The sequence below is a fragment of the Narcine bancroftii genome, chromosome 13, assembly GCF_036971445.1.
Source record: "Narcine bancroftii isolate sNarBan1 chromosome 13, sNarBan1.hap1, whole genome shotgun sequence".
NCBI lineage: Eukaryota > Metazoa > Chordata > Chondrichthyes > Torpediniformes > Narcinidae > Narcine > Narcine bancroftii.
In genome coordinates, this window is record NC_091481.1 from 67,292,789 (window position 1) to 67,314,913 (window position 22,125).

The window sequence follows — 22,125 nt, forward strand, 5'->3', positions numbered from 1 at the left end:
CCTCTGCCATCTCGAGTACCTCGACGTTAGGGGTGTGAGCGCTCCAATGGATGTTGAGGATGGAGCGGAGACAACGCTGGTGGAAGCGTTCTAGGAGCCGTAGGTGGTGCCGGTAGAGGACCCATGATTCGGAGCCGAACAGGAGTGTGGGTATGACAACGGCTCTGTATACGCTTATCTTTGTGAGGTTTTTCAGTTGGTTGTTTTTCCAGACTCTTTTGTGTAGTCTTCCAAAGGCGCTATTTGCCTTGGCGAGTCTGTTGTCTATCTCATTGTCGATCCTTGCATCTGATGAAATGGTGCAGCCGAATAATAAAACACCAGGAGAGGATGGATTCCCAATAGAATTCTATAAAACATTTAAAGATTTATTAATTCCTCCCCTCCTGGAAGTAATCAACCAGATTGATAAAACACAAAGCTTACCAGATCCATGTAAAACAGCAATAATTACAGTAATACTAAAGCAAGGGAAAGATCCACTCGCACCAGCGTCATATAGACCAATATCTTTACTTAACACAGATTATAAGATAATAGCTAAACTATTAGCAAACAGATTAGCAGAGTATGTACCGAAAATGGTAAATCTAGACCAAACTGGATTTATTAAAAAAAGACGCACAACAGACAATATTTGTAAATTTATTAACTTAATTCATGCAGTAGAAGGGAGTAAAGCGCCAACAGTAGCAGTTGCTTTAAACGCAGAGAAGGCCTTTGAAAGAGTAGAATGGAATTATTTATTCAAAGTATTGCAAAAATTCAGTTTACCAGAGAAGTATATTAATTGGATTAAAGCATTATATAAGGGACCATTGGCGAAAGTGACAGTAAATGGATATATATCAAAGCAATTTAACTTAAGCAGGTCAACACGGCAGGGATGCCCACTATCACCCTTATTGTTCGCGTTAGCTATAGAACCACTAGCAGAATTGATAAGAACAGAAAATAAAATAAAAGGGATAAAAATAAAAGACAAGGAATATAAAATCAGTTTATTTGTGGATGATGTTATAGTATACTTAACAGAACCAGAACTATCAATAAAAGAATTATATAAGAAATTGAAGGAATATGGAGAAGTGTCGGGTTACAAGATTAACGTAAAAAATGAAGCAATGCCTTTGAATAATGCGGATTTCTCAAAATTTAAGAAGGAATCACCATTCAGATGGCAAATGCAAGCAATAAGATACCTAGGTATACAAATAAATAAAAATATCGGCCAACTATATAAACTCAATTATTATCCACTAATGAAAAAATTACAGGACGATTTAGAGCATTGGAAAGATTTACCACTAACACTAATAGGAAGGATAAACTGTATTAAAATGAACATTTTCCCAAGGATATTATACCTATTTCAGGCATTGCCAATACACTTGACAGAGAAATTCTTCAAGGAGTTAAAGAAAATAATAAGGAAATTTTTATGGAAAGGGGGGGAAACCGAGGATAGCACTAGATAAATTAACAGAATGGTATAAACAAGGATGCTTACAACTGCCAAACTTTAAAAATTATTATAGAGCCGCACAATTAAGATACCTATCAGATTTTTATCAAACAAGGGAAAGGCCAGATTGGACTAGATTAGAATTAGATAAAATAGGGGAAAAGATACCTGAACACATATTATATAAATGGGATGAAAAATTGGTACAACATAGAAGTTCTCCAGTATTACATCATCTACTCAATATTTGGAAAAAGATTCATGTAGAAAGGAATAAAACAAATTACCAACTATCAAAACTAATATTGACGCAAAATAAGTTACTCCCTTTTACAATAGATAACCTTTCCTTTAGAGAATGGGAGAAAAAAGGGATCAAAAGAATAGAAAATTGTTTTTCAGAAAATAGATTATTATCCTTTGAACAAATGAAAAATAAATACAATATAACTCAAGATACAGTGCTGGCATATTACCAATTGAGATCCTACTTGAAGGACAAATTAGGAAGCAGTCTGAGGTTACCAGAGGGAAGTAACTTTGAATATGTGATTACAGATACAATGATAATCAAAAGATTTATAACAAATATGTATATTAAACTGCAAGAAAAGGAGAATGAGGAAACAAATGGTAAAACTAAACAAAAATGGAAACAAGATTTAAATATAAAGATAAAAAAGGAAACATGGGAGAAGTTATGTTCTGGAACGATAAGAAATACAATAAATACGAGGTTACGTATGATACAATATAACTGGATACACAGGCTATACATTACACCTCAAAAGTTAAATAAATGGGACCCAACAGCATCTGATAGATGTTTTCGATGTAAAAAAAGAAATGGGAACAACAATTCATGCAATCTGGACATGTGAGAAAGTAGAAAAATTTTGGGAAGATCTAAACCAAATATTAAATAAAATTACAGAAAACAATATATCAAAGAATCCAGAGATCTTCCTCCTAAGTAACATAAAAAACAAAGAATTTGGAATTGATTTGAATGGTGCACAAAAAAGATTTGTTAAGATAGCTCTAGCCATAGCAAAAAAATGTATTATGTCAACCTGGAAATTGAAAGATAATTTGAAAATACAACAATGGTATATAGAAATGAATAAATGTATTCCATTATAAAAAATAACATATAGTTTAAGAAATAATATTGAAATATTTGAACAAATATGGGAGCCTTACATGAAACACAATAGAGAAAACCTACCGGGGACATTCACTACCTAAATTAACGAAAGGAGAAGGAAATGAAAAGAATTGACTCAGTGGAATTTCTTGTTTATTTTTTATTGAATGACAACATTGTTTGACTGGTTTAATGTATCCTAGATTTTGTACTTTAAATGGACGGGGGGGGGAGGTAGGGAGGGTGGGATGGGAGGAGGGGGGGGAGAAAATGGGACTGTATATATTTGAAAAGGAAAAAATATGTATCATGGTTAATGTGGTTTATGGTGTGAAAAATAAAAATTTTTTAAAAATAAATAAATAAATAAAGAGTGTCCTGGTGAGCTCAGTAATCGCAGAGGGACTGGTTTGCCAAGGAAGACCTCCACTGCTGATGGCAGAAGAATTCTGATCACAATGAAGAAAAATCCCTAAATGCCTGTCCGACAGATCTCCAGCAGGCAGGTATTGACGTGTCAATGAATACTCTCCGCAGAAGACTTCACGAACAGAAATACAGAGGCTGCACTGCCAAATGCAAACCATTCATTCGCCTCAGAAACAGGATGGCCAGGTAACAGTTTGGTTTGGACATGTACGGCTGGTTCACTTATCTTTATGGATGATGTAATTGCTGATGGCCGCAGCAAAATGAATTCTGAGGTGTATAGAAACTCTTGCTCAAGTTCGGGCAAATGCCTCCAAACTCGCTGGACGACTCTTCATCCTGCAGCAAGACAATGATCCCAAGCATACTGCTAAAGCAACAAAGGAGTTTATCAAAGCTAAAAACTGGACAATTCTTGAACAGCCAAATCAGTCACCTGATCGAAATCCAATTGGGCATGGCTTCCATATGCTGAGGAGAAAACTTAACGGGACAAGCCCCTGAAACAAGTAGAAGCTGAAGATAGGTGCAGTAGAGGCCTGGCAGAAGATGTTCATCACCTGGTGTCGATGAATCATGGACTTCAAATAATCATTGCGTGTAAAGGATATGAAACAAAGTTCTAAACACAACTACGTTAATATTACAGACCATTGTTTGGTCCCAAATATTATGGTGCCCTGAAATGAGGGGACTATGTATAAAAAGAGCTGTAATTTCTACATGGTCAAACCAAAATGTACACAAATACCTTGAATAAAATCTGGAATGTGCACTTTAATCACCTGTGAATTGTTTGATTACAAATTTAAAACTGTGGAGCACAGGGACAAACAAAGGAAAAAAAGTGTCTTTGCCCCAAACATTGTGGAGGGCCCTGTACATGCACAACTTCTGGGGGAGACGAAGGCTCTGCTCTTTGGGGTGGGTGGTGCACTCTGGTGCCCAGAACAGAGGAAGTCTCCTTATTGAGGAGGGTGGAGCAGAAGGGGGAACCTTTTGCCACCAGTCATCATGGCAATGTCACCTTCCCCAGTTCCATGCTGCTCTTAACCCTGAGTGATTTGTAACGTTACACTAACACTGAACTAACTGTGTTCTTGCATCCTTTCACCTACCTGCCTCACTAACCTTTAACCTGTCCGATGGCAGGAAGCCAAGGAGATCAGCTGGGACCAGGTGGGTTTTTGTTCTTCTTTTAACATCGAGATCCAGTCTTTATTGTTGTGGAAAGGCCTAGGGCTTGGCAGGTGGGGGACCAGGGGTTCTGGAGCAGGGTCCTGGGGCATGGCAGATGAGGGACCAGGATGCTGGAGGCCTGTGTCCTGATACTCAGCAGGTGAGGGGCCAGGATACTGGAGGCCTGGGGAACCAGGATGCTGGAGGCCTCAGGTCCTGATACTTGGGGGAAGCAGGGTGCTGGAGGCCTGGGGTCCTGGGGCATAGCAAATGAAGGGACAGGGTGCTGGAAGCTTGGGGAACCAGGGGGCTGGAGGCCTGGGTCCTGATAATCGGCAGATGAGGGGCCAGGATTCTGGGTGCTCAGCATTCTGTTGGCTTTGCAGATGGGGGCTGGAGGCTTGGGGGGGTGGGGGTGGGGAAGAGACAGGGGGAGGCCTGGGGTTCTGGGGGCTTGGGGCTGCCAGGGTACTGGACACTGGAGGGGAGAACTCCTTGAGATCTGTGAGTATGGGGACTGGATCTGGCAGCCACGGGTCTGGGGCCCAGCCTCCAGTGGGTGAGGTGGTCCTCTGATTTTGGGGAGAGTTGATATCCACCCTATTGGATTTGTGGAGCCGCCCCCCCCCCCCCCCAAATAAAAGAGGAAATGACCACAATCCCAGATGGTTGTTGAAACCAACACAACTAATGAACCAAAGAGGGGAGGGGGGGGTAATGACAATTGGCTTCTTTTATTTCATTGATGAAATTCTCAGCGTGGTGTTTTGTGGGAGTGGGTGGGGCAGACCTGTTTGATTGACAGCTGGGCATTGTATTGTGGACATGTTTGGTTGGAGGAAGGGTTGCGGAAGCACAGCTATTGAATGAGGAGGGTCCTGGGCCTGACCAATAGAATTGGTGGCCTAGCATTAACCAGAGGTGGCCTGAAGGTCAACTGTTATTATTTCACCAGAGAGTGAGGGGAGGGGATATTCAGAAATGCAGTTCCTAACATTTATTCAGGGCATTTTTTCTCAATTTGTATTTAACCAAATAAGTCTGTCAGGGGTGTCGTTTGGCTCACAAACATTTGAGAAAGGGCCAGAATCTTTATTCTCCCACTGCCACAGAAATGATATTCGCTGCCACTAGTTGCTCTGAGAAGTCGGTTGAACTGGCTGTTCAGTAAAAATCCCTGCCTACGGCCTTTTGGCCTTCTCTGCGTTGAAGAGACTCTGGGCATAGACTGGGAGATCACATTGCTGAGCACCTTCGCCCTGACCGCATCAGTGGCGGGGATTTCCCCATGACCGAGCATGTCAATTCCCCCGCTGACGCGTCTGTCCATGTACTCTCACACCAAGACCACCTGTAAGTTGGAGGAGAAACACCTAATGTTTCGTCTGGGCCAACTGGACGGCATTAACGTCGACTTCTCTGATTCCTGCCACCCTCCTCCCCATTCTCCCTCTCTTCTCCATCCCTCGGTCTTCTTTCCTCCAGCTCTCCACCCCCTTCTCTCTCCATTTACAGAGCCGTCCCCCTTCCTCCTGTCTCCTGGTGTGCCCTCCCTCACTTGTCCACCTATTACCTCCTGCCCCCTCCACCCCATCATTTTGTTCTGACCTACTTTTTTTTAACCTTGATGAAGGCCTCAAGCCTGAAATATTGGTTTTGTATCTTTATCTTTGCTGTATAAAGTAGACTGTTTGACCAGCTGAGTTTCTCCAACGTGTTTACTTCAGCCATGATGTCTACAGAATTACCTTGGCCTTGTTCACGCCTCATTTCCATCACTCCTCTCCTGGCAGCTACTCCAACTGCTAAATCTCAGGCTCTGGAATTCCCTCCCTGAAGCTCCTTCCCTTTCTAAGAACACCTTCCAACTTGCTGGTTGCTTTTTCCCAATATTCCCTGTCGTTCCAGTGCCTTGTATTCGATTCATTTCCTGCAAAGATCCTCCAGACGTTTCACTGTGCTCATTGTGTGTGTGTCGAGCAGTTGAAGTGCGCCGTTGAATATCTAGCTGGTCCCACCCATTCTGCTGAATCTTCACCTCCCCCCACCCCGAACGGAGACCCAGACCCTGATAGTTGCCCGTTTCTTACGCGACTTTCTTCACTTTGGCACCTTTAGATTTTGGCTCATGGTGACATGAACCATGAATGGGTGGGGAATGACTGGCTGCCCAGCCTTGGACTACCACAGTATCGCAGTTACTTCATGGAGTCTTTGGTTGATGCCCGTATGTTGGATCACCTGACCAAGAAGGAATTGCGAGGCCAACTCAAGATGGTGGACAGTTTCCACAGGTTTGGAATTCTTGGCTGACCCAATCCCAATGCTGGCTCTCTATGCTCCCTCCGCTCAGTCACCTCTTCTCCTTGGGCACAGCCCCATTGTTCTAGAACCCTCACTAACCACTAACTAATGTCACTCCAGCCCGTTATATAACGGTGGTCGTGTGATCGCGCTGCTTGCATTTAGCTTTGCTTTCTTTATAAAAAAAAAGGGTCATCCTCAGTTCCTGGAATTGGGAACATAGAATCATCTGCTCTAGAGTTCACTGCGTCTCTGTGCCGACAGAGTTCTCCACACTGACGGGGTTTGACACGCCTTCATGCCGGCGAGGTCCACTGCATCTTCACGCTGGTGGGGTTTACTGCAACTCCGCACCGACGGGATTCACTGTGTTCGAGTTAATTGGTCTAAAATAGACTGATACAGTGAAAACTCTGATAACACTGGACAACAATTTTTTTTTCCAAAAGGTTTGCTTCCTGAAATAAAATTGGGGATTAGAATAGACAACTTCAAGCTGAGCACGAAGATCATTTCAGATTTGCTGCATCTCGTAGGAGGTTGGAGAAACATTAAATTAACTTTTATTGAATTTAGCCTGTTTAATACTGAGCTGAGCTCTCAAGGTCACCAATTTTACATCTGAAGTAGAGCTCATAGTGCAGTCAGGCTGCATCTTTGAGCCTTAAGCGAATATTTGCCACAAATGTAACACGATCTATCGCAATTGTTGGGACATTGACGAGACATTTCTGCTGTATTGAATCTTCCTGAAGACAATTAATGCTATTGTTAAGTCCACTCACTGTGCTATTGCTTGAAGAACTTGTGGATCAGCATATATTCAAACTATAATCAATGTAATGCACAGCGTCTGTATATGTGAGCTGCTTTTATAGCCTCTCTGCATCTATCCTGACTACGCATACCTAGGCCTAAGACAACATTTGTATAGCACCTACACTGAGTGCATGCCCAGGAATGCATAGACTGACTAAAACAGCTTGCTTTGCTAGTAGACTTAAAATATGACAGGAAATCACAAAAACAGGTTATATCCTTAAAGAAAACAGTACGTGATAGGAAAATCTTTCAGTGATTTTGGTGATCAGCAGACCAAAATCCATAAAATACACCCAAAAATATTCGTTGTCCAGTGTTATCTTGCATCGGTGGTTTGGAAATCTTGACGGGTAGGTACACATCCTCATTGCCCAAAGATCCAAATCCCTGTGGGTCCACATGCTGATGAGATATGTGTGTGGGAGCGTGACCGGAGCTGGGGTTTGGAGCCAAGGCTCTTGTCACACACTTAATTGAACTTTCCTTTAATCTTCAATCATCGAAAGGAAGCAACCTTGTAACTCTGTCCCATAGTAAGTCCTGGGAACCTGCCACACCCCATCCATGCCATGGCCACGCCTTGTCAGGAGAGCTCAGTTAGATGCAGTGCATGCAGTATTTTACACATTGCAGCTTGACCTCCTCACTGCTGCAGAGACTGGCCACTCCCTGAGCAAGAACCTCAACCACTGATTCTCATTAGGCGCACTGGGCAGAAAGCCCACCGATCCCAGCAGCCAGTCATTCTATGCCTCAGCGGGCTAACCATCTAAGGCTCCTGATTCCTCTGTGATTCTCTGTGTCACTGCAACCCCTGCCACCCTGATCCAAGAGTTTCTGTGTTGCAGGATCAGTCTGCACTATGGGATCATGTGCCTGAAGCGGCTGAACTATGACAAGAAGGAGCTGGAGAGTAAACGAGAGGGGAGCTTGGCGCAGGTGAAGGGTGAGTGAACATAGAACATGACAGCACAGTACAGAACCTTCAGTCCACAATGTGGTGCAAGCCTGTAGAACGATAGAACATCACAGCACAAAAAGCAGGCCCTTTGGCCCTTCTAATCTGTGCTGAACTATTATTCCACCTGGTCCCACTGACCTGCACCCAGTCCATAGATCTCCATACCCCTCCCATCCATGTATCTGTCCAAATTTTTTCTTAAATGTTAAAATTCAGCCTGCATTCATTACTTCAGCTGGCAGGTCGTTCCACACTCTCACTGCTCTCTGTGGGAAGAAGTTTCCCAAAACTCTTACCCTTTCACCTTTAACCCATGTCCTCTGGTTGGTCTCTCACCTCCGAGTAAAATGGCGGTGCTGGCTCGACGGGCCGAAGGGACTACTCAAGCTCCTATTGTCTATTGTCATTCTTCTACGCTCCAGGAAATAAAGTCCGATGCTGTTTAATCTTTCCCTGTAACTCAGTTCCTGAAGTCCCGGCAACAATATTCTCTGGACTCTTTCAAACTTAGTGATATCTTTCCTGTAGTTAGGTGACTAAAACTGCACAATCCTCCTAACTTGGCCTCACCAATGTCTTTACTATAACATCCATCTCCACAACAATCTAATTCTTCCTTACCTCCCACCAGTTTTCTTGTATCCATGTGTCTGTCGAAGAGTTTTAACTGCCTCCACCACCACTCCTGGCAATGCATTCCACGCACCCACCACTCTCTGAGTAAAGAAATTTACCTCTGATGTCTCCCCTAAACTTTCCTCCACTCACCTGGAACAGAAGTCCTCTGGTATTTGCAATTGTTGACCCAGTAAGAAGCTGTCCACCCTCTCATAATCTTATATACTTCTATTTAGTCACCTCTCATCCTTTGCCACTCCAAAGAGAAAAGCCCCTGGCCCTGTAAACTTTGCTTCATCAGACATGTTCTCCAATCTGGGCAACAGGCCAGTAAATCTCCCCTGCACCCTCTCCAAAGCTTCTACTCCCATCCTGTAATGAGGTGACCACAACTGAACACTCCAAGTCAGAATCAGAATTTATCGTAGTGAGCTAGTCACAAAATTTGTTGTTTTGCAATAGCATCACACAGTGCAAACTCCACGCAGACAGGTAGAATTTGGGTGCGTGGAGCAGTGAGGCAGTGGCTCCACTGTCCCACTGTCAAGTTTATCGTCCTCCGATTGCACAAGTACAACCCGACGAAACAGCGTTCTCCAGTCCTCGGTGCAAAACACGCAGACACACAACCAGACATGACATACAGACAGACAAAAATACCCATGCAGCACAAGTATTCATATGTACAGATATAAAGCCTGGCGGTGCTGGCTCTGATCCTCCTGGATCTCATTCCCAACATGAGCAGCTGAAAGACGCTGTGTGTGGGGTGGAGGAGGTCCTCAATGATTTTGCGTGCCCTCTTCAGACAATGATCTCAGTGATGGAGGGGTGGGAGACTCCAGTGATCCTCTCTGCCGCTCTTATGGTCCTGTGGATTGGCCTCTGAGCCATTTCTCTGCAGCAACCGTCCCGCACTGCAATGCAACCGGCCAGGATGCTCTCTATAGAGCTCCTGTATAAAGTTGACATGATGGTGGCCGGTAGCCTTGCCTGCTTCAGTCTTCTCAGGGAAAGCAGTTGTTGTACCTTCCTGACAAGTGAGGAGATGCTGTGTGTCCACAATAGTAAACTCCAAAGATCTTGGTGCTCTCCACTCTCTCCATACTAGAGCTGGTGATGTGTAGTGGAGGACGGTCGTTTCTGGTCCTCCTGAAGTCCGCGATCATCTCCTTCGTTTTGTCCATGTTGAGACTCGGGTTGTGCCAGATCATGGGATTTTCCACCCCTTCTCTGTAGGGCGACTCATTGATGTTGCTGATGAGGCCAATGACTGTTGTGTCCCTGTGCTATCCATTCCCAGCAGTCCGAGAATCGACTGTGGGGAACCAGCAGCACCTTCGGCCTTGAGTAAAGACAAGCCCCTGCCTTTCTGCTACCCCCTTACATGCAGAAAGAGGCTACTCAGCCTCTTCTCCACCATTCAATAAAATCTTGGCTGATTGGATTCCTATTTGCCCTCATAACCTCTCAGCTTGTCATCCAGCAGAGCAGGGAGATCTCCCATGTCCTAGACCCCACTCTCCTCATCGCAAGGGGATCAGTTTCTCAGCATCGACCCCATCAAACCCTCCCATCAGTCCATCAGTTCTTCAGTGAAAGTCCTAAAATCCTGACTGCTCAGAGATTGGGTTGGTCCAAATTTTCAGATTTTCCGGATTCTCGGGCAGTACTTTTAACATTCAAATATAAGGAGAAATGAACAGATACATTTTGAAAGTTTATTCATTTGCAAATACTGCAAAGCCTTTACAATGCCAGCAATCTAGACTGGACCGGGATTCGAATCCTGCGCCATCTAAAAGGAGTTTGTACGTTCTCCCGTGGGTTTTCCCTGAGGGGGGGGGCTATGGATTCCTCCCACCCTTCAAAACATACCGGGGGTTAAATGGGTGTAAGTTAGGTGGCACGGACTTGTGGGCCGAAATGGCCTGTTTTACAGTGCTGTATGTCTAAATTTTTTAAATTAAATTAAAATTAAACAATTTTAAAGGTAAATAGAGTCAATACTTGACAAAAATTGTAAACACTAATGTTTTTCACTGCAAAAAAGAACATTTTAAGGCTTGAAATCATGTTTAAAAATGAACACTGTAAAAAGAAAAAAACAGTATACAAATGAAATCATTTGTGATAACATTACCTGCATTGAACAAAGTCGTTTGTTTCCATTGTTCATCTGTGGTCCTTACACACGCAATCAAAACCCGCTAAATTTTAAAAGTTTGAGAGTCTCGAACAGATTCTCAGGTGGTCCAGATTTCTGGCATCTGGATTTTTGGACTTTTACTGTATATTTTTATTGGAATTGGGTGACGAAGCAGGTCAATTCTATTTCATGTTCTCTCCAGATGTGATGGTGTGGACGAACGATCGAATGATGGGCTGGGTCCAGGCAATCGGTCTGAAGGAGTACAGTAACAACCTGCAGGAGAGCGGAGTCCACGGGGCATTGATAGCCCTGGATGACACCTTCGATCACAATGACGTAGCGCTCCTGCTGCAGATCCCCATGCAGAACACACAGGTGCGATCCCCTGCCCCTTCTCTCAATGACAGCACCTTCCACGCGGTGAATGTACTGAAGCCGCTCTGTGGCAGGGTCATCAGCCAGCACCGAGCCGCTAAAGGGGGTGAGAGCAAGGTCGCGGAGTGGGAGTTGAGAAGGGAAAGGCTGCTCAAGGTTACAGCTCAGTGTGCTGGCTGGCCTTCCACACGGAGGGAGGGGGTGAGTAGTGGAAGAGAGAGTAGTGCCAAACTTGGGCAGCTGACTTGGCCCAGGTGAAAGCCTCAAGGGGAACTATTTCTTTCAACAGACTTTGGGAGGTGTTGGGAATAAATGGAAAGAGGGAAGCTGTTAATTGGGCAGTGTCGTGACCTCCAGAAGATCATATAAAATTCCTGGTGTCCAGCACCTAGATGCCGGATAAGTGAATTTTCCATTTGCTTGTGCTTTTGCGTGATTGGCAAACTAACGGCAAGGCGCGCCAATTTTAAACTTCTGGGTTTTTTCTTTAACTTAGTTATTTTACATAATTTTTTTTTTGCCAGTTGCTTGAGGCTGCCGGTGACTTGAATTCCAAATAACAGGGGTTTTACCATATCCAATCAGAGCTGGGGGGATGGGATCCCTGGTGGTTCAGCAGTGCTGGGAGTGGAGTTGGTCAGACCTGGTCACGAGGTGAAGAGCCTGTGGGATATTGTTGATGAGAGAAGATCGGATCAAAGTTCACGTCTGGCCTCCATCGTCAGACTGGAATAGGATTTGAGAGAGAGGAGTACAGTTAAACCCATGGTATCCAGAATTCAAGCAAGCACCAGCCTCAAGCAACCGGCAATAAATTTATTTTGAAGTGTAACAGAGGAAATGCATCAACCACTAAGTGCTCAGCAAGATCCCAATAACCTGGATTTAAAGATTGAAGGATTTGTATTGGGTATGGCACTTGAGAAGATTTGTCAATATGCAGCCACTTAATGTATCCCTGAACTGGTGAAGACTTTGCAAGTGATGTTCACATCTTTAAAATAATTGTACAAAATTTTTTTCAAAATAATCTGTTCAGGCGTCTTAATGATGAAAAGCAAAATACTGGAAATGGGAAGGAAAAAGCAGACGATCGAAGGCATCATCTGGCTGGGCCCTCTGGGGAAGGAAACGGGGTTAATGATTCGGGCTGATGACTTTTCGCCTGATCACGGCCAGACTGAGACCACCCACAAATTGGAGCAACAGCACGTCATCTTCCATCTGGGGCAGTCTCCAACCGGAGGCTACTAAACTCTCCCATCTCCTGCCCCTCCATTCTTCCTCCTACCGCCTTTCCCCAGTGTATATACACACAAACACACACACACACTGTCTCTCTCTTTTTCTCTCTCTCTCTCACTTCTCTTTTCCCTCTCTCTCCTTTCACAGAGCCAAAATCAATTATCACCTTTCGTCTTATATCCAATTAACACCTTTTAGCTTTTTGTCTCGATTCTTCCCCCTCCCATTCTTCCTCCCCCACCCACCCCCATTCTCTTTCCGGTCTTTATTCAGATGCCTTACTGTTATTTATCACCAGAGAACATACAGGCATCATGTACATCCCTAAGATTCTTTTTTCCTGTGGGTGCGGCAGAATTACCACTAATTGGTAGTGCAAAAAAAGTACATAACGTATACATGTAAACAAATAAAGAACTGTAAACAGGTAATGAAATGTAAACAAACTGACTGAAGAATAATTTTTTAAAAAATCAATAAAGTCCAAAGATCAGAGTCCATGAACAAGTCCCTGATTGAGTTTGTCGTCGAGGAGTCTGATGGGGGAGGGGGAGCAGCTGTTCCTAAACCTGGTGGTGCGATTCTTGTGGCACCAATACCCCTTTCCTGATGGCAGCAGCAAGAACAGAGCGCGTGCTGGGTGGGGTTGGTCCTTGATGATCACCGCTGCTCTCCGACGGCAGGGTTCCCTGTAGATGTTCTCGATAGTGGGGTGGGCTTTGCCTGTGATGTCCTGAGCTGTGTCCACTTAAGTTTTGGAGGGTTGACACTCGAGGGTATTCGTCTCCCCACCAGACCTTGATTCGCTTTTAACTTGAAGAAGGACTCAGGCCCGAAACGTCGGTAATATAACCTCCTACGGACGCTGCGATACCAGCTGAGTTCCTCCAGCATTTACTGTGTTTTTACTATAATCACAGCGTCTGCAGCATTCCTTTCACCTGATGACCATTGAAGGCCACGAGCCTGAAACTTGAGCTATATTTCTCCCTCCACAGATGCTGCCCCACTTCAGATTTTAAAGAAGATTTGCAGCAGTGTTCTTGGAGCTTCTTGGGTACGATATCTTCCTTGCGTACCCCTGAGCTCCCTCTGATTCCGTTTCTTGTTTCCACAGGCTCGTCAGATACTGGAAAATGAATTCAACAACCTCCTGCTTCAAGGAACTGACAGGCGAAACGAAGAGGTCAGTACAGGTTCAGCTGATCAGTCAGTGACTTAGAACGTTGGAAAGAGGGGAACAGCTCTCGGAAGGAGGTGAATGCGCACAACCATGGCCCTGGACCCAAGATGGGGGTTTGTCCTAGGCACCCAGCATCACCCTTGTCTCGATGGAATTTGTGTGTGGCTACATCAGGTAGTGCGTAAACTGAGTCTTACTGTGTACTGTTATACAGGTCCCCAATATTGGAGAGGCATAAAGGATAGAACACTACATCACAGTAACCAGCCCTTCGGCCCATGATGTTGTGCCAACTCGTATTTACCTATCATTAAAAAAACGAATCCCTTCCTACTCATAACCCTCAATTTTTCTTTCATCCATGTGCCTGTCTAAGAGTCTGTTAAATGCCCCTATGGTTCCAGCCTCCACCACCACCTCTAGCAAGACATTCCAGGCACCCACCACTCCCTGTGTAACAAAAAAACATACCCCTGACGACACCTCTAAACTTCCCTCCCTTTGCTCTGTCCTCTGGTGTTTGCTACTCCTGCCCTGGGAAGAAGGCGCTGGCTGTCCACCCTATCTGTGTCTCTCGGAATCTGGTCGACCTCTATTAAGTCACCTTTCACCCTTCTTCGTTCCAGAGAGAAAAGCCCCATCTCTGCTAACCTTGCCTCATAAGACGCATCTCCTCTTCACCCTCTCCATAGCTTCCACATCCTTCCTGTAATGAGGTGACCAGAATTGAGTGTGGTCTCACCAGAGATCTGTACGTCACCTCCCCACTCCTGCACTAATGAAGCCCTCGTTCCATTGGCCTTTTTAACTATCCCATCAACCTGCACAGCCACCTTGAGAGATCTATGGATTTGGGCCCCAAGGTTCATCTGTTCTTCCACACTGTTAAGTATCCAACCATTAACCATCTACGCTGCTTTCGTTTGACCTACCAGAACGCATTTCCTCACAATTATCTGAAATAAACACCATCTGCCACCTTTCTGCCCATCTCTGCATTCTGCTTCTAATCCTGTGGTCACCTGCAACAGCCTTCAACACTACGCACAACACCCCCAACCTTCGTATCATCCGCCAACTTACTGACCCATCCCTCTATGCCTTGGCCTTCTTTGTGAACCCTAACCTTGACCAGTGGTCAGCCAGCACAGAGCCAGCCATGGGAGAAGGACACGGTGGATCCTGTGAGAAGTAATTTAGCAGGATGCTTCTTTGCCAGGATCCACACACACAATCCTGCTCAGTTGGCAGTGAGACAGATCCTTTCCTTAAGAACCTTGTGTAGTCAAGACACACGATCCTGCTCAGTTGGCAGTGAGACAGATCCTTTCCTTAAGAACCTTGTGTAGTCAAGACATTTATTTTAGGCACACAGCACAGAAACAGACCCTTTCAGCCCATGAGCCCGGGCTGTCCAATTGACCTACAAGCCCCTGTACGTTTTGAGTGGCAGGAGGAAACCCACGCAGACATGGGGAAAATGTACAAACTCCTTACAGACAGTGCCAGATTTGAACCCAGGCCATTGGCGCTGTAACAGTGTGGCAGTAACCGTGCCACTAATGGGGTATGCAGACAGGAAAAGTGTAAAACCAAATGCAGGCAGATGGAACCTGCCTGGTCAGCCTGGGCAAGTGGGCTGAAGGCCTGGTTTTGTGTTTCAGAACTCTTGATTCCAGAAACTCAATCCCAGTGCACGTTAGGACGGACGTGCTAGAGGTGAGATAGTCGTCCACCTCTTTGTGGATGTGCATTTGTCAAGAGGAGATGGCAGTTGTCCTGACAGAGATGTGCCCCAAGAACCTCCCTGTGCAGGCAGCCACTCTCCCAGTGGGATGCAGTTCAATTCAATGTGGCTTATCTTGCTTTTCAATCCTATCCCTCTAGAAGTGGTCAGCACAGGCTTCATGAGCTGAAGGGCCAGTTTCACTGTTCTAAGTCTGAGGGTTTGCTGTTTTTTTTAACTTATGAGTTGCTTTCTTCTTCCTCCTTCGGTCCCTAATGGATTTTTCCCCTTTCCCCTTTGACCATCTCCAGGGCGACGCCAAGAACTTCAGCCGAGCCCCTTCGTGGCGCAAGCGGTTTCGGGCAAAGGAGATGCGTGACATGACCTCGGACACATCCGAGACTCTCCCGGCCAACTTCCGGGTGACCGCAGCAGCCATTACCTCACAGAGCGTGCAGCTGCGCAAGGTGCAAACCGATAGTAAGTACTGTCCCGACCTGCTTCTCTCTTCACGTGTGCTCCCCGCGTACTTTTATTTCAGATTTACAGGGGTCTGCAGCATTTTGCTTTTGGTCCATTGAGATTGCAGAAGCAAGGGTTGGAATTGGAAGAACGATGACAAAGACTGACTGATCTGGTGAATGGAATCATTCTTTTTTTGAATATTTATAAATTTTTAAACCACAATAATAATTATGTTCAATTCTAAATTATTTCAAAAGAAATTATGCATGTTGTATATAAATGGTCTCCACCTACGAAGTTCTGCATCCCATCTTTCCAGGCCTAAATCGATTTCTGACTTCCATGTTATTGCTATACATTTCCTAGAAACTGCTAAAGCAATTAACACAAATTCAATTTGATAAATATTTAATTTTAATTTTGCCCTTATAGCCTTAATATTACTCAATAAAAATAACATCGGGTCTAATGGGAGTTTGACCACTGACCAAAATTGTCTAACTCTAAGACATTGCCAAAAAATGTTCCAACCTCCTCGGATCTACATCTAAAACCTAAATCCGATACGGCAGCATTTAATCTATTTCATTTTTGTGGAGTCAAAGGACAGAATAATTCTTGCCTGAAGTGTTGTTGAACCGTAACAAACAGAAGTGAGAGGAGGCCATTCACCTGCTGTACTATCTGAAGGGATCATGTTTAGCCCAGTGTCATTTTCCTCCACTAACTGATTTCTTTAATATCCAAGTAAGAAAGCGACGTGATTCAGTGACCTTGCAACAAGTTCAAGGCTGAGGCGCATGAATCGTTCCACCTTGCTGAAGTGGATCTTTATCACCTCATCCACCTTCTCCAGTGGTGCAGCATGACTGGAGGCAGCTGAAATGGGACTCGAGCCCACTTCTGGGCCCCACTCTCTGGGCTGCGTATGGGGGAGGCACTAGCAGCGGGGGTGGGGGAGATGACCAGGAGCTAGATGCTGAAAAGTGGCGGCAGACGTGGACGAGGTGGCAAAGAAGACAAGGAGATGCTGGCCTTAATTGACCAGAGTCCAGACCAGAGGTGGCCAAACCTTTTTTGGTTGTAGGCCACTGTCCACATGTAGAAAAATATAAAGAGTTACGGGCCAAACAATATTAAACCCGGAGTTTTCAACCAGTTACACTGCAAGAAAACGGTGTTTTTATACCAGAAAGCCCCAATGCCATCAAAAATTAATTTCCTATCAAGATAACTGTACGACACGACTGAACAGTTTGTTGACATTTCAGGCGTTTATTAATGTGCTCACATATAACATTTCTGTGTCCTCTGCTCTTAAATTTAAATGAATACAATAAACCTCTTTAAAACCTTCATTCAAAGAGCAGAGCAAAGTAAAAAGCTGGATGCAAAATATCCCTCCACAACTCTCAGTGGATACAGTTCACGGCCCAAGTATCCACCTTACTGATTACAATGCCATGTGTACATCTGTAGACAGGCAAATAAAATTAACAGATTCCTTTTGAATCAAACAAACACACATCCCGTTGACCTTGGTGAAAAACTATTCATTTTTGCACCGTGTCTGAAATGTTTGGCGCTCCCTCGCTATTTTCCATCTTTTTGGTTCCACCATGTTTAATCAACTGAGGTAAACTTTTTTTAATTGAGGTAAAAGTTTTTAACTGAGGTAAACTTTTTTAAAACTGAAATAAACGTTTTCATCGATGAGTAACATTGCAATGGTTGCTCTAGTAGTTGTTCAAAATGGCAGCAACATCTAGTGTTGAAACTAAAAAGTGCAATTACATCCAGTGCAAGTTATTGTTAGAGACCATGTTCCATTTTATTTTTAAAATTCACCCTGAGCCACTTAAAAATGGGTGACAGGCCTCAGTTGGCCCGTGGGCCGTAGGTTCACCACCCCTGGTTTCTAGACTATGAGAGCCCAGGGCGTCATGCTACAATTTCCTTCACCTTTGGTTGGGCTATAGCTCCAATGTTATGTGCTGTTCCAATCTTAGGAAGGACATGATTGTGATGGAGAGGGGGTAGGGGGTGTGACAAGGACAAATAATGGGAGGATAATGAGAAATGTTCTCCATGACACTGATGTCCAAAACAAGAAGGCAAAGGTTTGAGAAGGGAGAGCTTTGGAGAGGATCTGGGGAAAATATATTCACGCAGAGATTGCTTGAAACAAGGAACATGATGCCCAAGGTGATGGCGGGGTATGTGAATCACCATGGGAGACAAGACCATAAACTGTGCTGGTAAATGGGATTGGTGTAGTACAGTAGGCAGTATGGTGGGCTGAAAGGCCTGCGATATTCTGACTCAGAAGGTGAACTGAAGGAACAACCCAGGGCTGGTCTTCCACCGAACCAATGCAACACATTGCCAAAAATTCAAACAATTTTATATCTGTGCACTCTTGTTTAATCAGGTAATGCCTCAGGGACTCCGCGCGCTGACACCCCATCGATCCGCACATACTCGTGCTAGCACCACTCAGCAGGTAAGATCCAGTTGTAAGTCCCATGGAGATATTGGGCCAGGGCCGCCTGTTGGGGTGGAATGTGCCTGCACGATGGGACGTGGTTGGGGGGGAGGGGAGAACATGGGGTCGGGGCACAAGAGGACGAGGGCTATGTGAAGATCATTAAAGTCCTGCAGCTCATTGCTGTGTTAGGCAGAGTCTGCGATATCCCGGTGCCGTGCCTCGGTGGGTATGGGGGCTGCCTCACGGCTCAGGACACCAGGGGTCAGTGCAATCCTCAGCTGCTGTCTGCGTGGAGCTTGCACAACCCAGCTTACCCCAGCACTCTGGTTTCCTCCCACATCCATATCGGTTGGTTGGGAGACGAATAAACCTGCAGATACAGGAACTCAAAGCAACACCCCAGAATCATGGAGAGGGGAAAGCAGTTAATGTTTGCAGGTGCTGCTCAGAGCTGTGACAAGACTGGTGGGCCCAAAGGGCCAGTTTCTGTGCTTCACAACCTCACCCCCTCCACTCCTTCCCAGACCACCATCATCATCCTGGGAGTCTCCACCAGCCTCCTTCCCTGTCCCAGGACTCTCCACTCGCCTGCATCCTCCCATCTGCGACCTCAGATCATCGAATGTTATCATTGGGTCCCTCCCTCAGCCAACTCTTCGAGTCAAGTTAGTCTTGACCTGAAGCACTGTTTTTCATGTTGCAGAAGGGCTGTGCTCCTGGTAAAGGCTGGGCCAATGCAGTAAAGTTACTTTGGTCCAGTGGAGACTTATTGTCAGAGAGCATACACGACATCACATAAACCCCTGAGATTCTTTTTCCTGCGGGCCAGGCAAGATTGCCACATATTGGCAGTGTAAAAAGAAAACTGTACACAACGTACAGATGTAAACAAATAAAGAACTGTAAATAAACTGTGCCATAACAGAGAGAAAAAAAGTGCAAAAGTAATCATCTTTAAACGAGTCCCTGATTGAGTTTGTCATCGAGGAGTCTGATGGGGGAGGGGGAGCAGCTGTTCCTGAACCTGGTGGTGCGAGTCTTGTGGCATCCATACCTCTTTCCTGATGGTAGCAGCAGCGAGAACGGAGCGTGTGCTGGGTGGGGTGGATCCATTGCTGCTGCTCTCCAACCACAGCCTTCCCTATAGATGTCCTCGATGGTGGGGAGGGTTTTGCCCGTGATGTCCTGGCCTGTGTCCACTACCTTTTTGGAGGACTTTACGCTCAGGAGTATGGGTGTCTCCATACCAGACCGTGATGTTGTCTTTGTCTCTCTGTAAGGCTGCACTGCCTTTTTACTGCAGCACTTGGGGTCGACCAGATGGGCTGCTGTCAAAGTGAACCTCCTTGCTTGTTCCATGATGCGCGCGCAGTGGCTGGTCGGCGTGCGCCTCACTGACCCGGTGTGACCATTCTTCCCGCAGATCCTGAGAGTGTTGGGTTGAGCAGCTGTCATGAGTGTGTCCCACGGCAGGAAGAAGGAAAGAGCAAGCAAAGCGCATCTGACTGTTAAGAGCGAAAGGCTTCCTTCGCGTCCAGGGAGAGCAGGCAAAAGCCCAGGGAGACTCTTCAAGAACTCTGCGACGCTGCCTTGCTTTTTGTTCTCCTGTAACTCTATGGATTCCATGTCCGAGGTGGGAGCCCTGGCGTCCATCTTGCTTGGCTTAGATTGCCAGCAGGTGCACCTTTACAGAGAGGCTCCACACCAGTTTAAAGCACCATGGGTTCATTTCAGTCCGGAATGTAAATAGAACGATCCTCCCTCCCATGTCCCCTTGTCCGAGGCTGGGGTTTTATTTGTGTGCACGTGCGTGCGAGTCTGAGCGTGTAATCGTGAATCTCCAAGTTTTCTTTTTAGCCCTGGGGCTTGCCCTGAGCCCTCAAGCTGGATCTCCTCCACCCCCCTCCCCCTCAGAGTCGGAGCCCGCACCGTCGTCTCATTGGTACAGTTCAAGAGGGCGGCGCAGTCAGCGCAATGCTGTTGCGGCACCAGCGACCGGGGTTTGAATCCTGCCCTGTCTGTAAGGAATTTCTCCCCTGTCTCTGCGTGGGCTTCCTCCGGGGGCTCCGGTTTCCTCCCACCCCATTGGAAAGTGTACCTGGGGTTGGTGGGACATTTGGGTGTAATTGGGTGGCATGGGCCCGTGGGACGAGAGGGCCTGTTACTGGGCTGGATGTCTAAATTTCAAAAGTTATAATAAATAAACTGGACCCAAAGTCTATGCCTGGAACAGCAGTGTCTAAATAACAGACCCCAAGCTGAGAGACAAGGTAGAGATTGGGTCTTTTATATTTTAGTTTTACCTGTCCAGGGACAGTATGATGGGGACTTATCCGACCCATTGCCTGCTCCTGACGTGGTAATGGCTGCACGGAGGGTTGGATTTAAATCCACTGGGAGTGTGTGTTGGGGCAGACTAAGAGAGACACCTAACCTTTGCTGACCTTCATCTCAGTCCTTCATGCTGAAGCCTTCTGTGTGGGAGCTGGTTCACCGGAGCAGGAGGCACTACCCTCCAGGCCGCTCAAAAGTCCGGGAGTGACAGGAGGGAGGTTGCCACCACTTTCCCGATGAGGCTCCTGAAGAGGGCTTTCTGCGGCCACTGGAATTCAGTGGCTCGAACCTGGAGCGCTGGACCAGGGGTGGGTGGGGGGAGGGGGGAGAGTCTGCGGCGGGAGACTCTGCCCCACCTGGTACGGTGCTGCTCGTCCACTCCTGGCCCTCTGTGTGTGTGTGTGTGAGTGTGTATGTGGCACAAGCTGAGGCCTTGACCCCACAGCTCAGCCTTTTGTTCCAGTCCCTCGCCCCCAACCCGAGTCCCCACCAGTGCTGTGTGGAACTGAGTCTTGGTTTTATTTCTATCGATATTGAGCATGTGTGTATCTCAAGGACTCTCACTGCCAGCGAAGCATTGGAATATATTTAATTCATCCGAGGGGTGGGGAGGGTCCAGGCAGGGACCAGCCCGATCACCGAATCTCGCTGAGGTCGGAGGCCAGGACTCTCTCGAATCATCCTGCGCATTGCCCAGCGAGGCCCAGGCCACACTCTGTGCCACAACTGCGGGATGCCGGCAATGTGGTGACGGGCTGCAGAGAGATTCCTTCCACAGTCCTCCACTGCAGTGAGCTCCCACTCACTGCGCCACCCCCTTCCCACTTCGCCACTGGCCCCCTCTACCCCTCAGGATCATCTCATGTTGGGACTGGCACCAATCTGAGAGAGTCCTAGCGTGAAATATGGTCAGTTTAAATCTTATTGTAATTGTAAATTAAGCTTTGCTGTCAGTGCACTGAATGGTTTCACACCTTCAGTGATTCTTTTTTGTAAATGGACGATGACTACTTATTTAACTCGTGTAATGTTCTATCATTGTTCTGGAACATTCTTTGACATTATTTTGCTAATTTTTACTCTACTTCGAACGAAGAAAAGACTCCTTTTTATATCAGCCTGATGCACTTCATTGTCCCGTCTATTTTTATTTAATTTATTTGTGCCACGCGCGTTACCAGGTGAGTGAATTGTATTTAATGTATTTACATAAAGGTCTGTGTCAAAACTTG

The 22,125-nt window shown here is 45.9% G+C and overlaps 1 protein-coding gene across 5 annotated transcripts in view; it reads left to right on the forward strand.

Moving 5' to 3' along the window:
* ppfia3 (PTPRF interacting protein alpha 3) overlaps positions 1-22,125 on the forward strand; it is a 114,654-nt gene extending 92,529 nt beyond the window's left edge. For 4 of the 5 annotated variants that reach the window (XM_069908100.1, XM_069908102.1, XM_069908104.1 and 1 more), the window contains 7 exons: positions 6,339-6,514; positions 8,195-8,292; positions 11,277-11,452; positions 13,815-13,883; positions 15,918-16,086; positions 18,503-18,574; positions 19,983-22,125. In XM_069908100.1, coding sequence (XP_069764201.1) covers positions 6,339-6,514; positions 8,195-8,292; positions 11,277-11,452; positions 13,815-13,883; positions 15,918-16,086; positions 18,503-18,561 — 747 coding nt within the window. In that variant the 3' untranslated portion in view covers positions 18,562-18,574; positions 19,983-22,125. Of the gene's footprint in view, positions 1-6,338; positions 6,515-6,973; positions 7,059-8,194; positions 8,293-11,276; positions 11,453-13,814; positions 13,884-15,917; positions 16,087-18,502; positions 18,575-19,982 lie in introns of those variants that run through there. The other variant, XM_069908105.1, reaches the window with a different exon arrangement.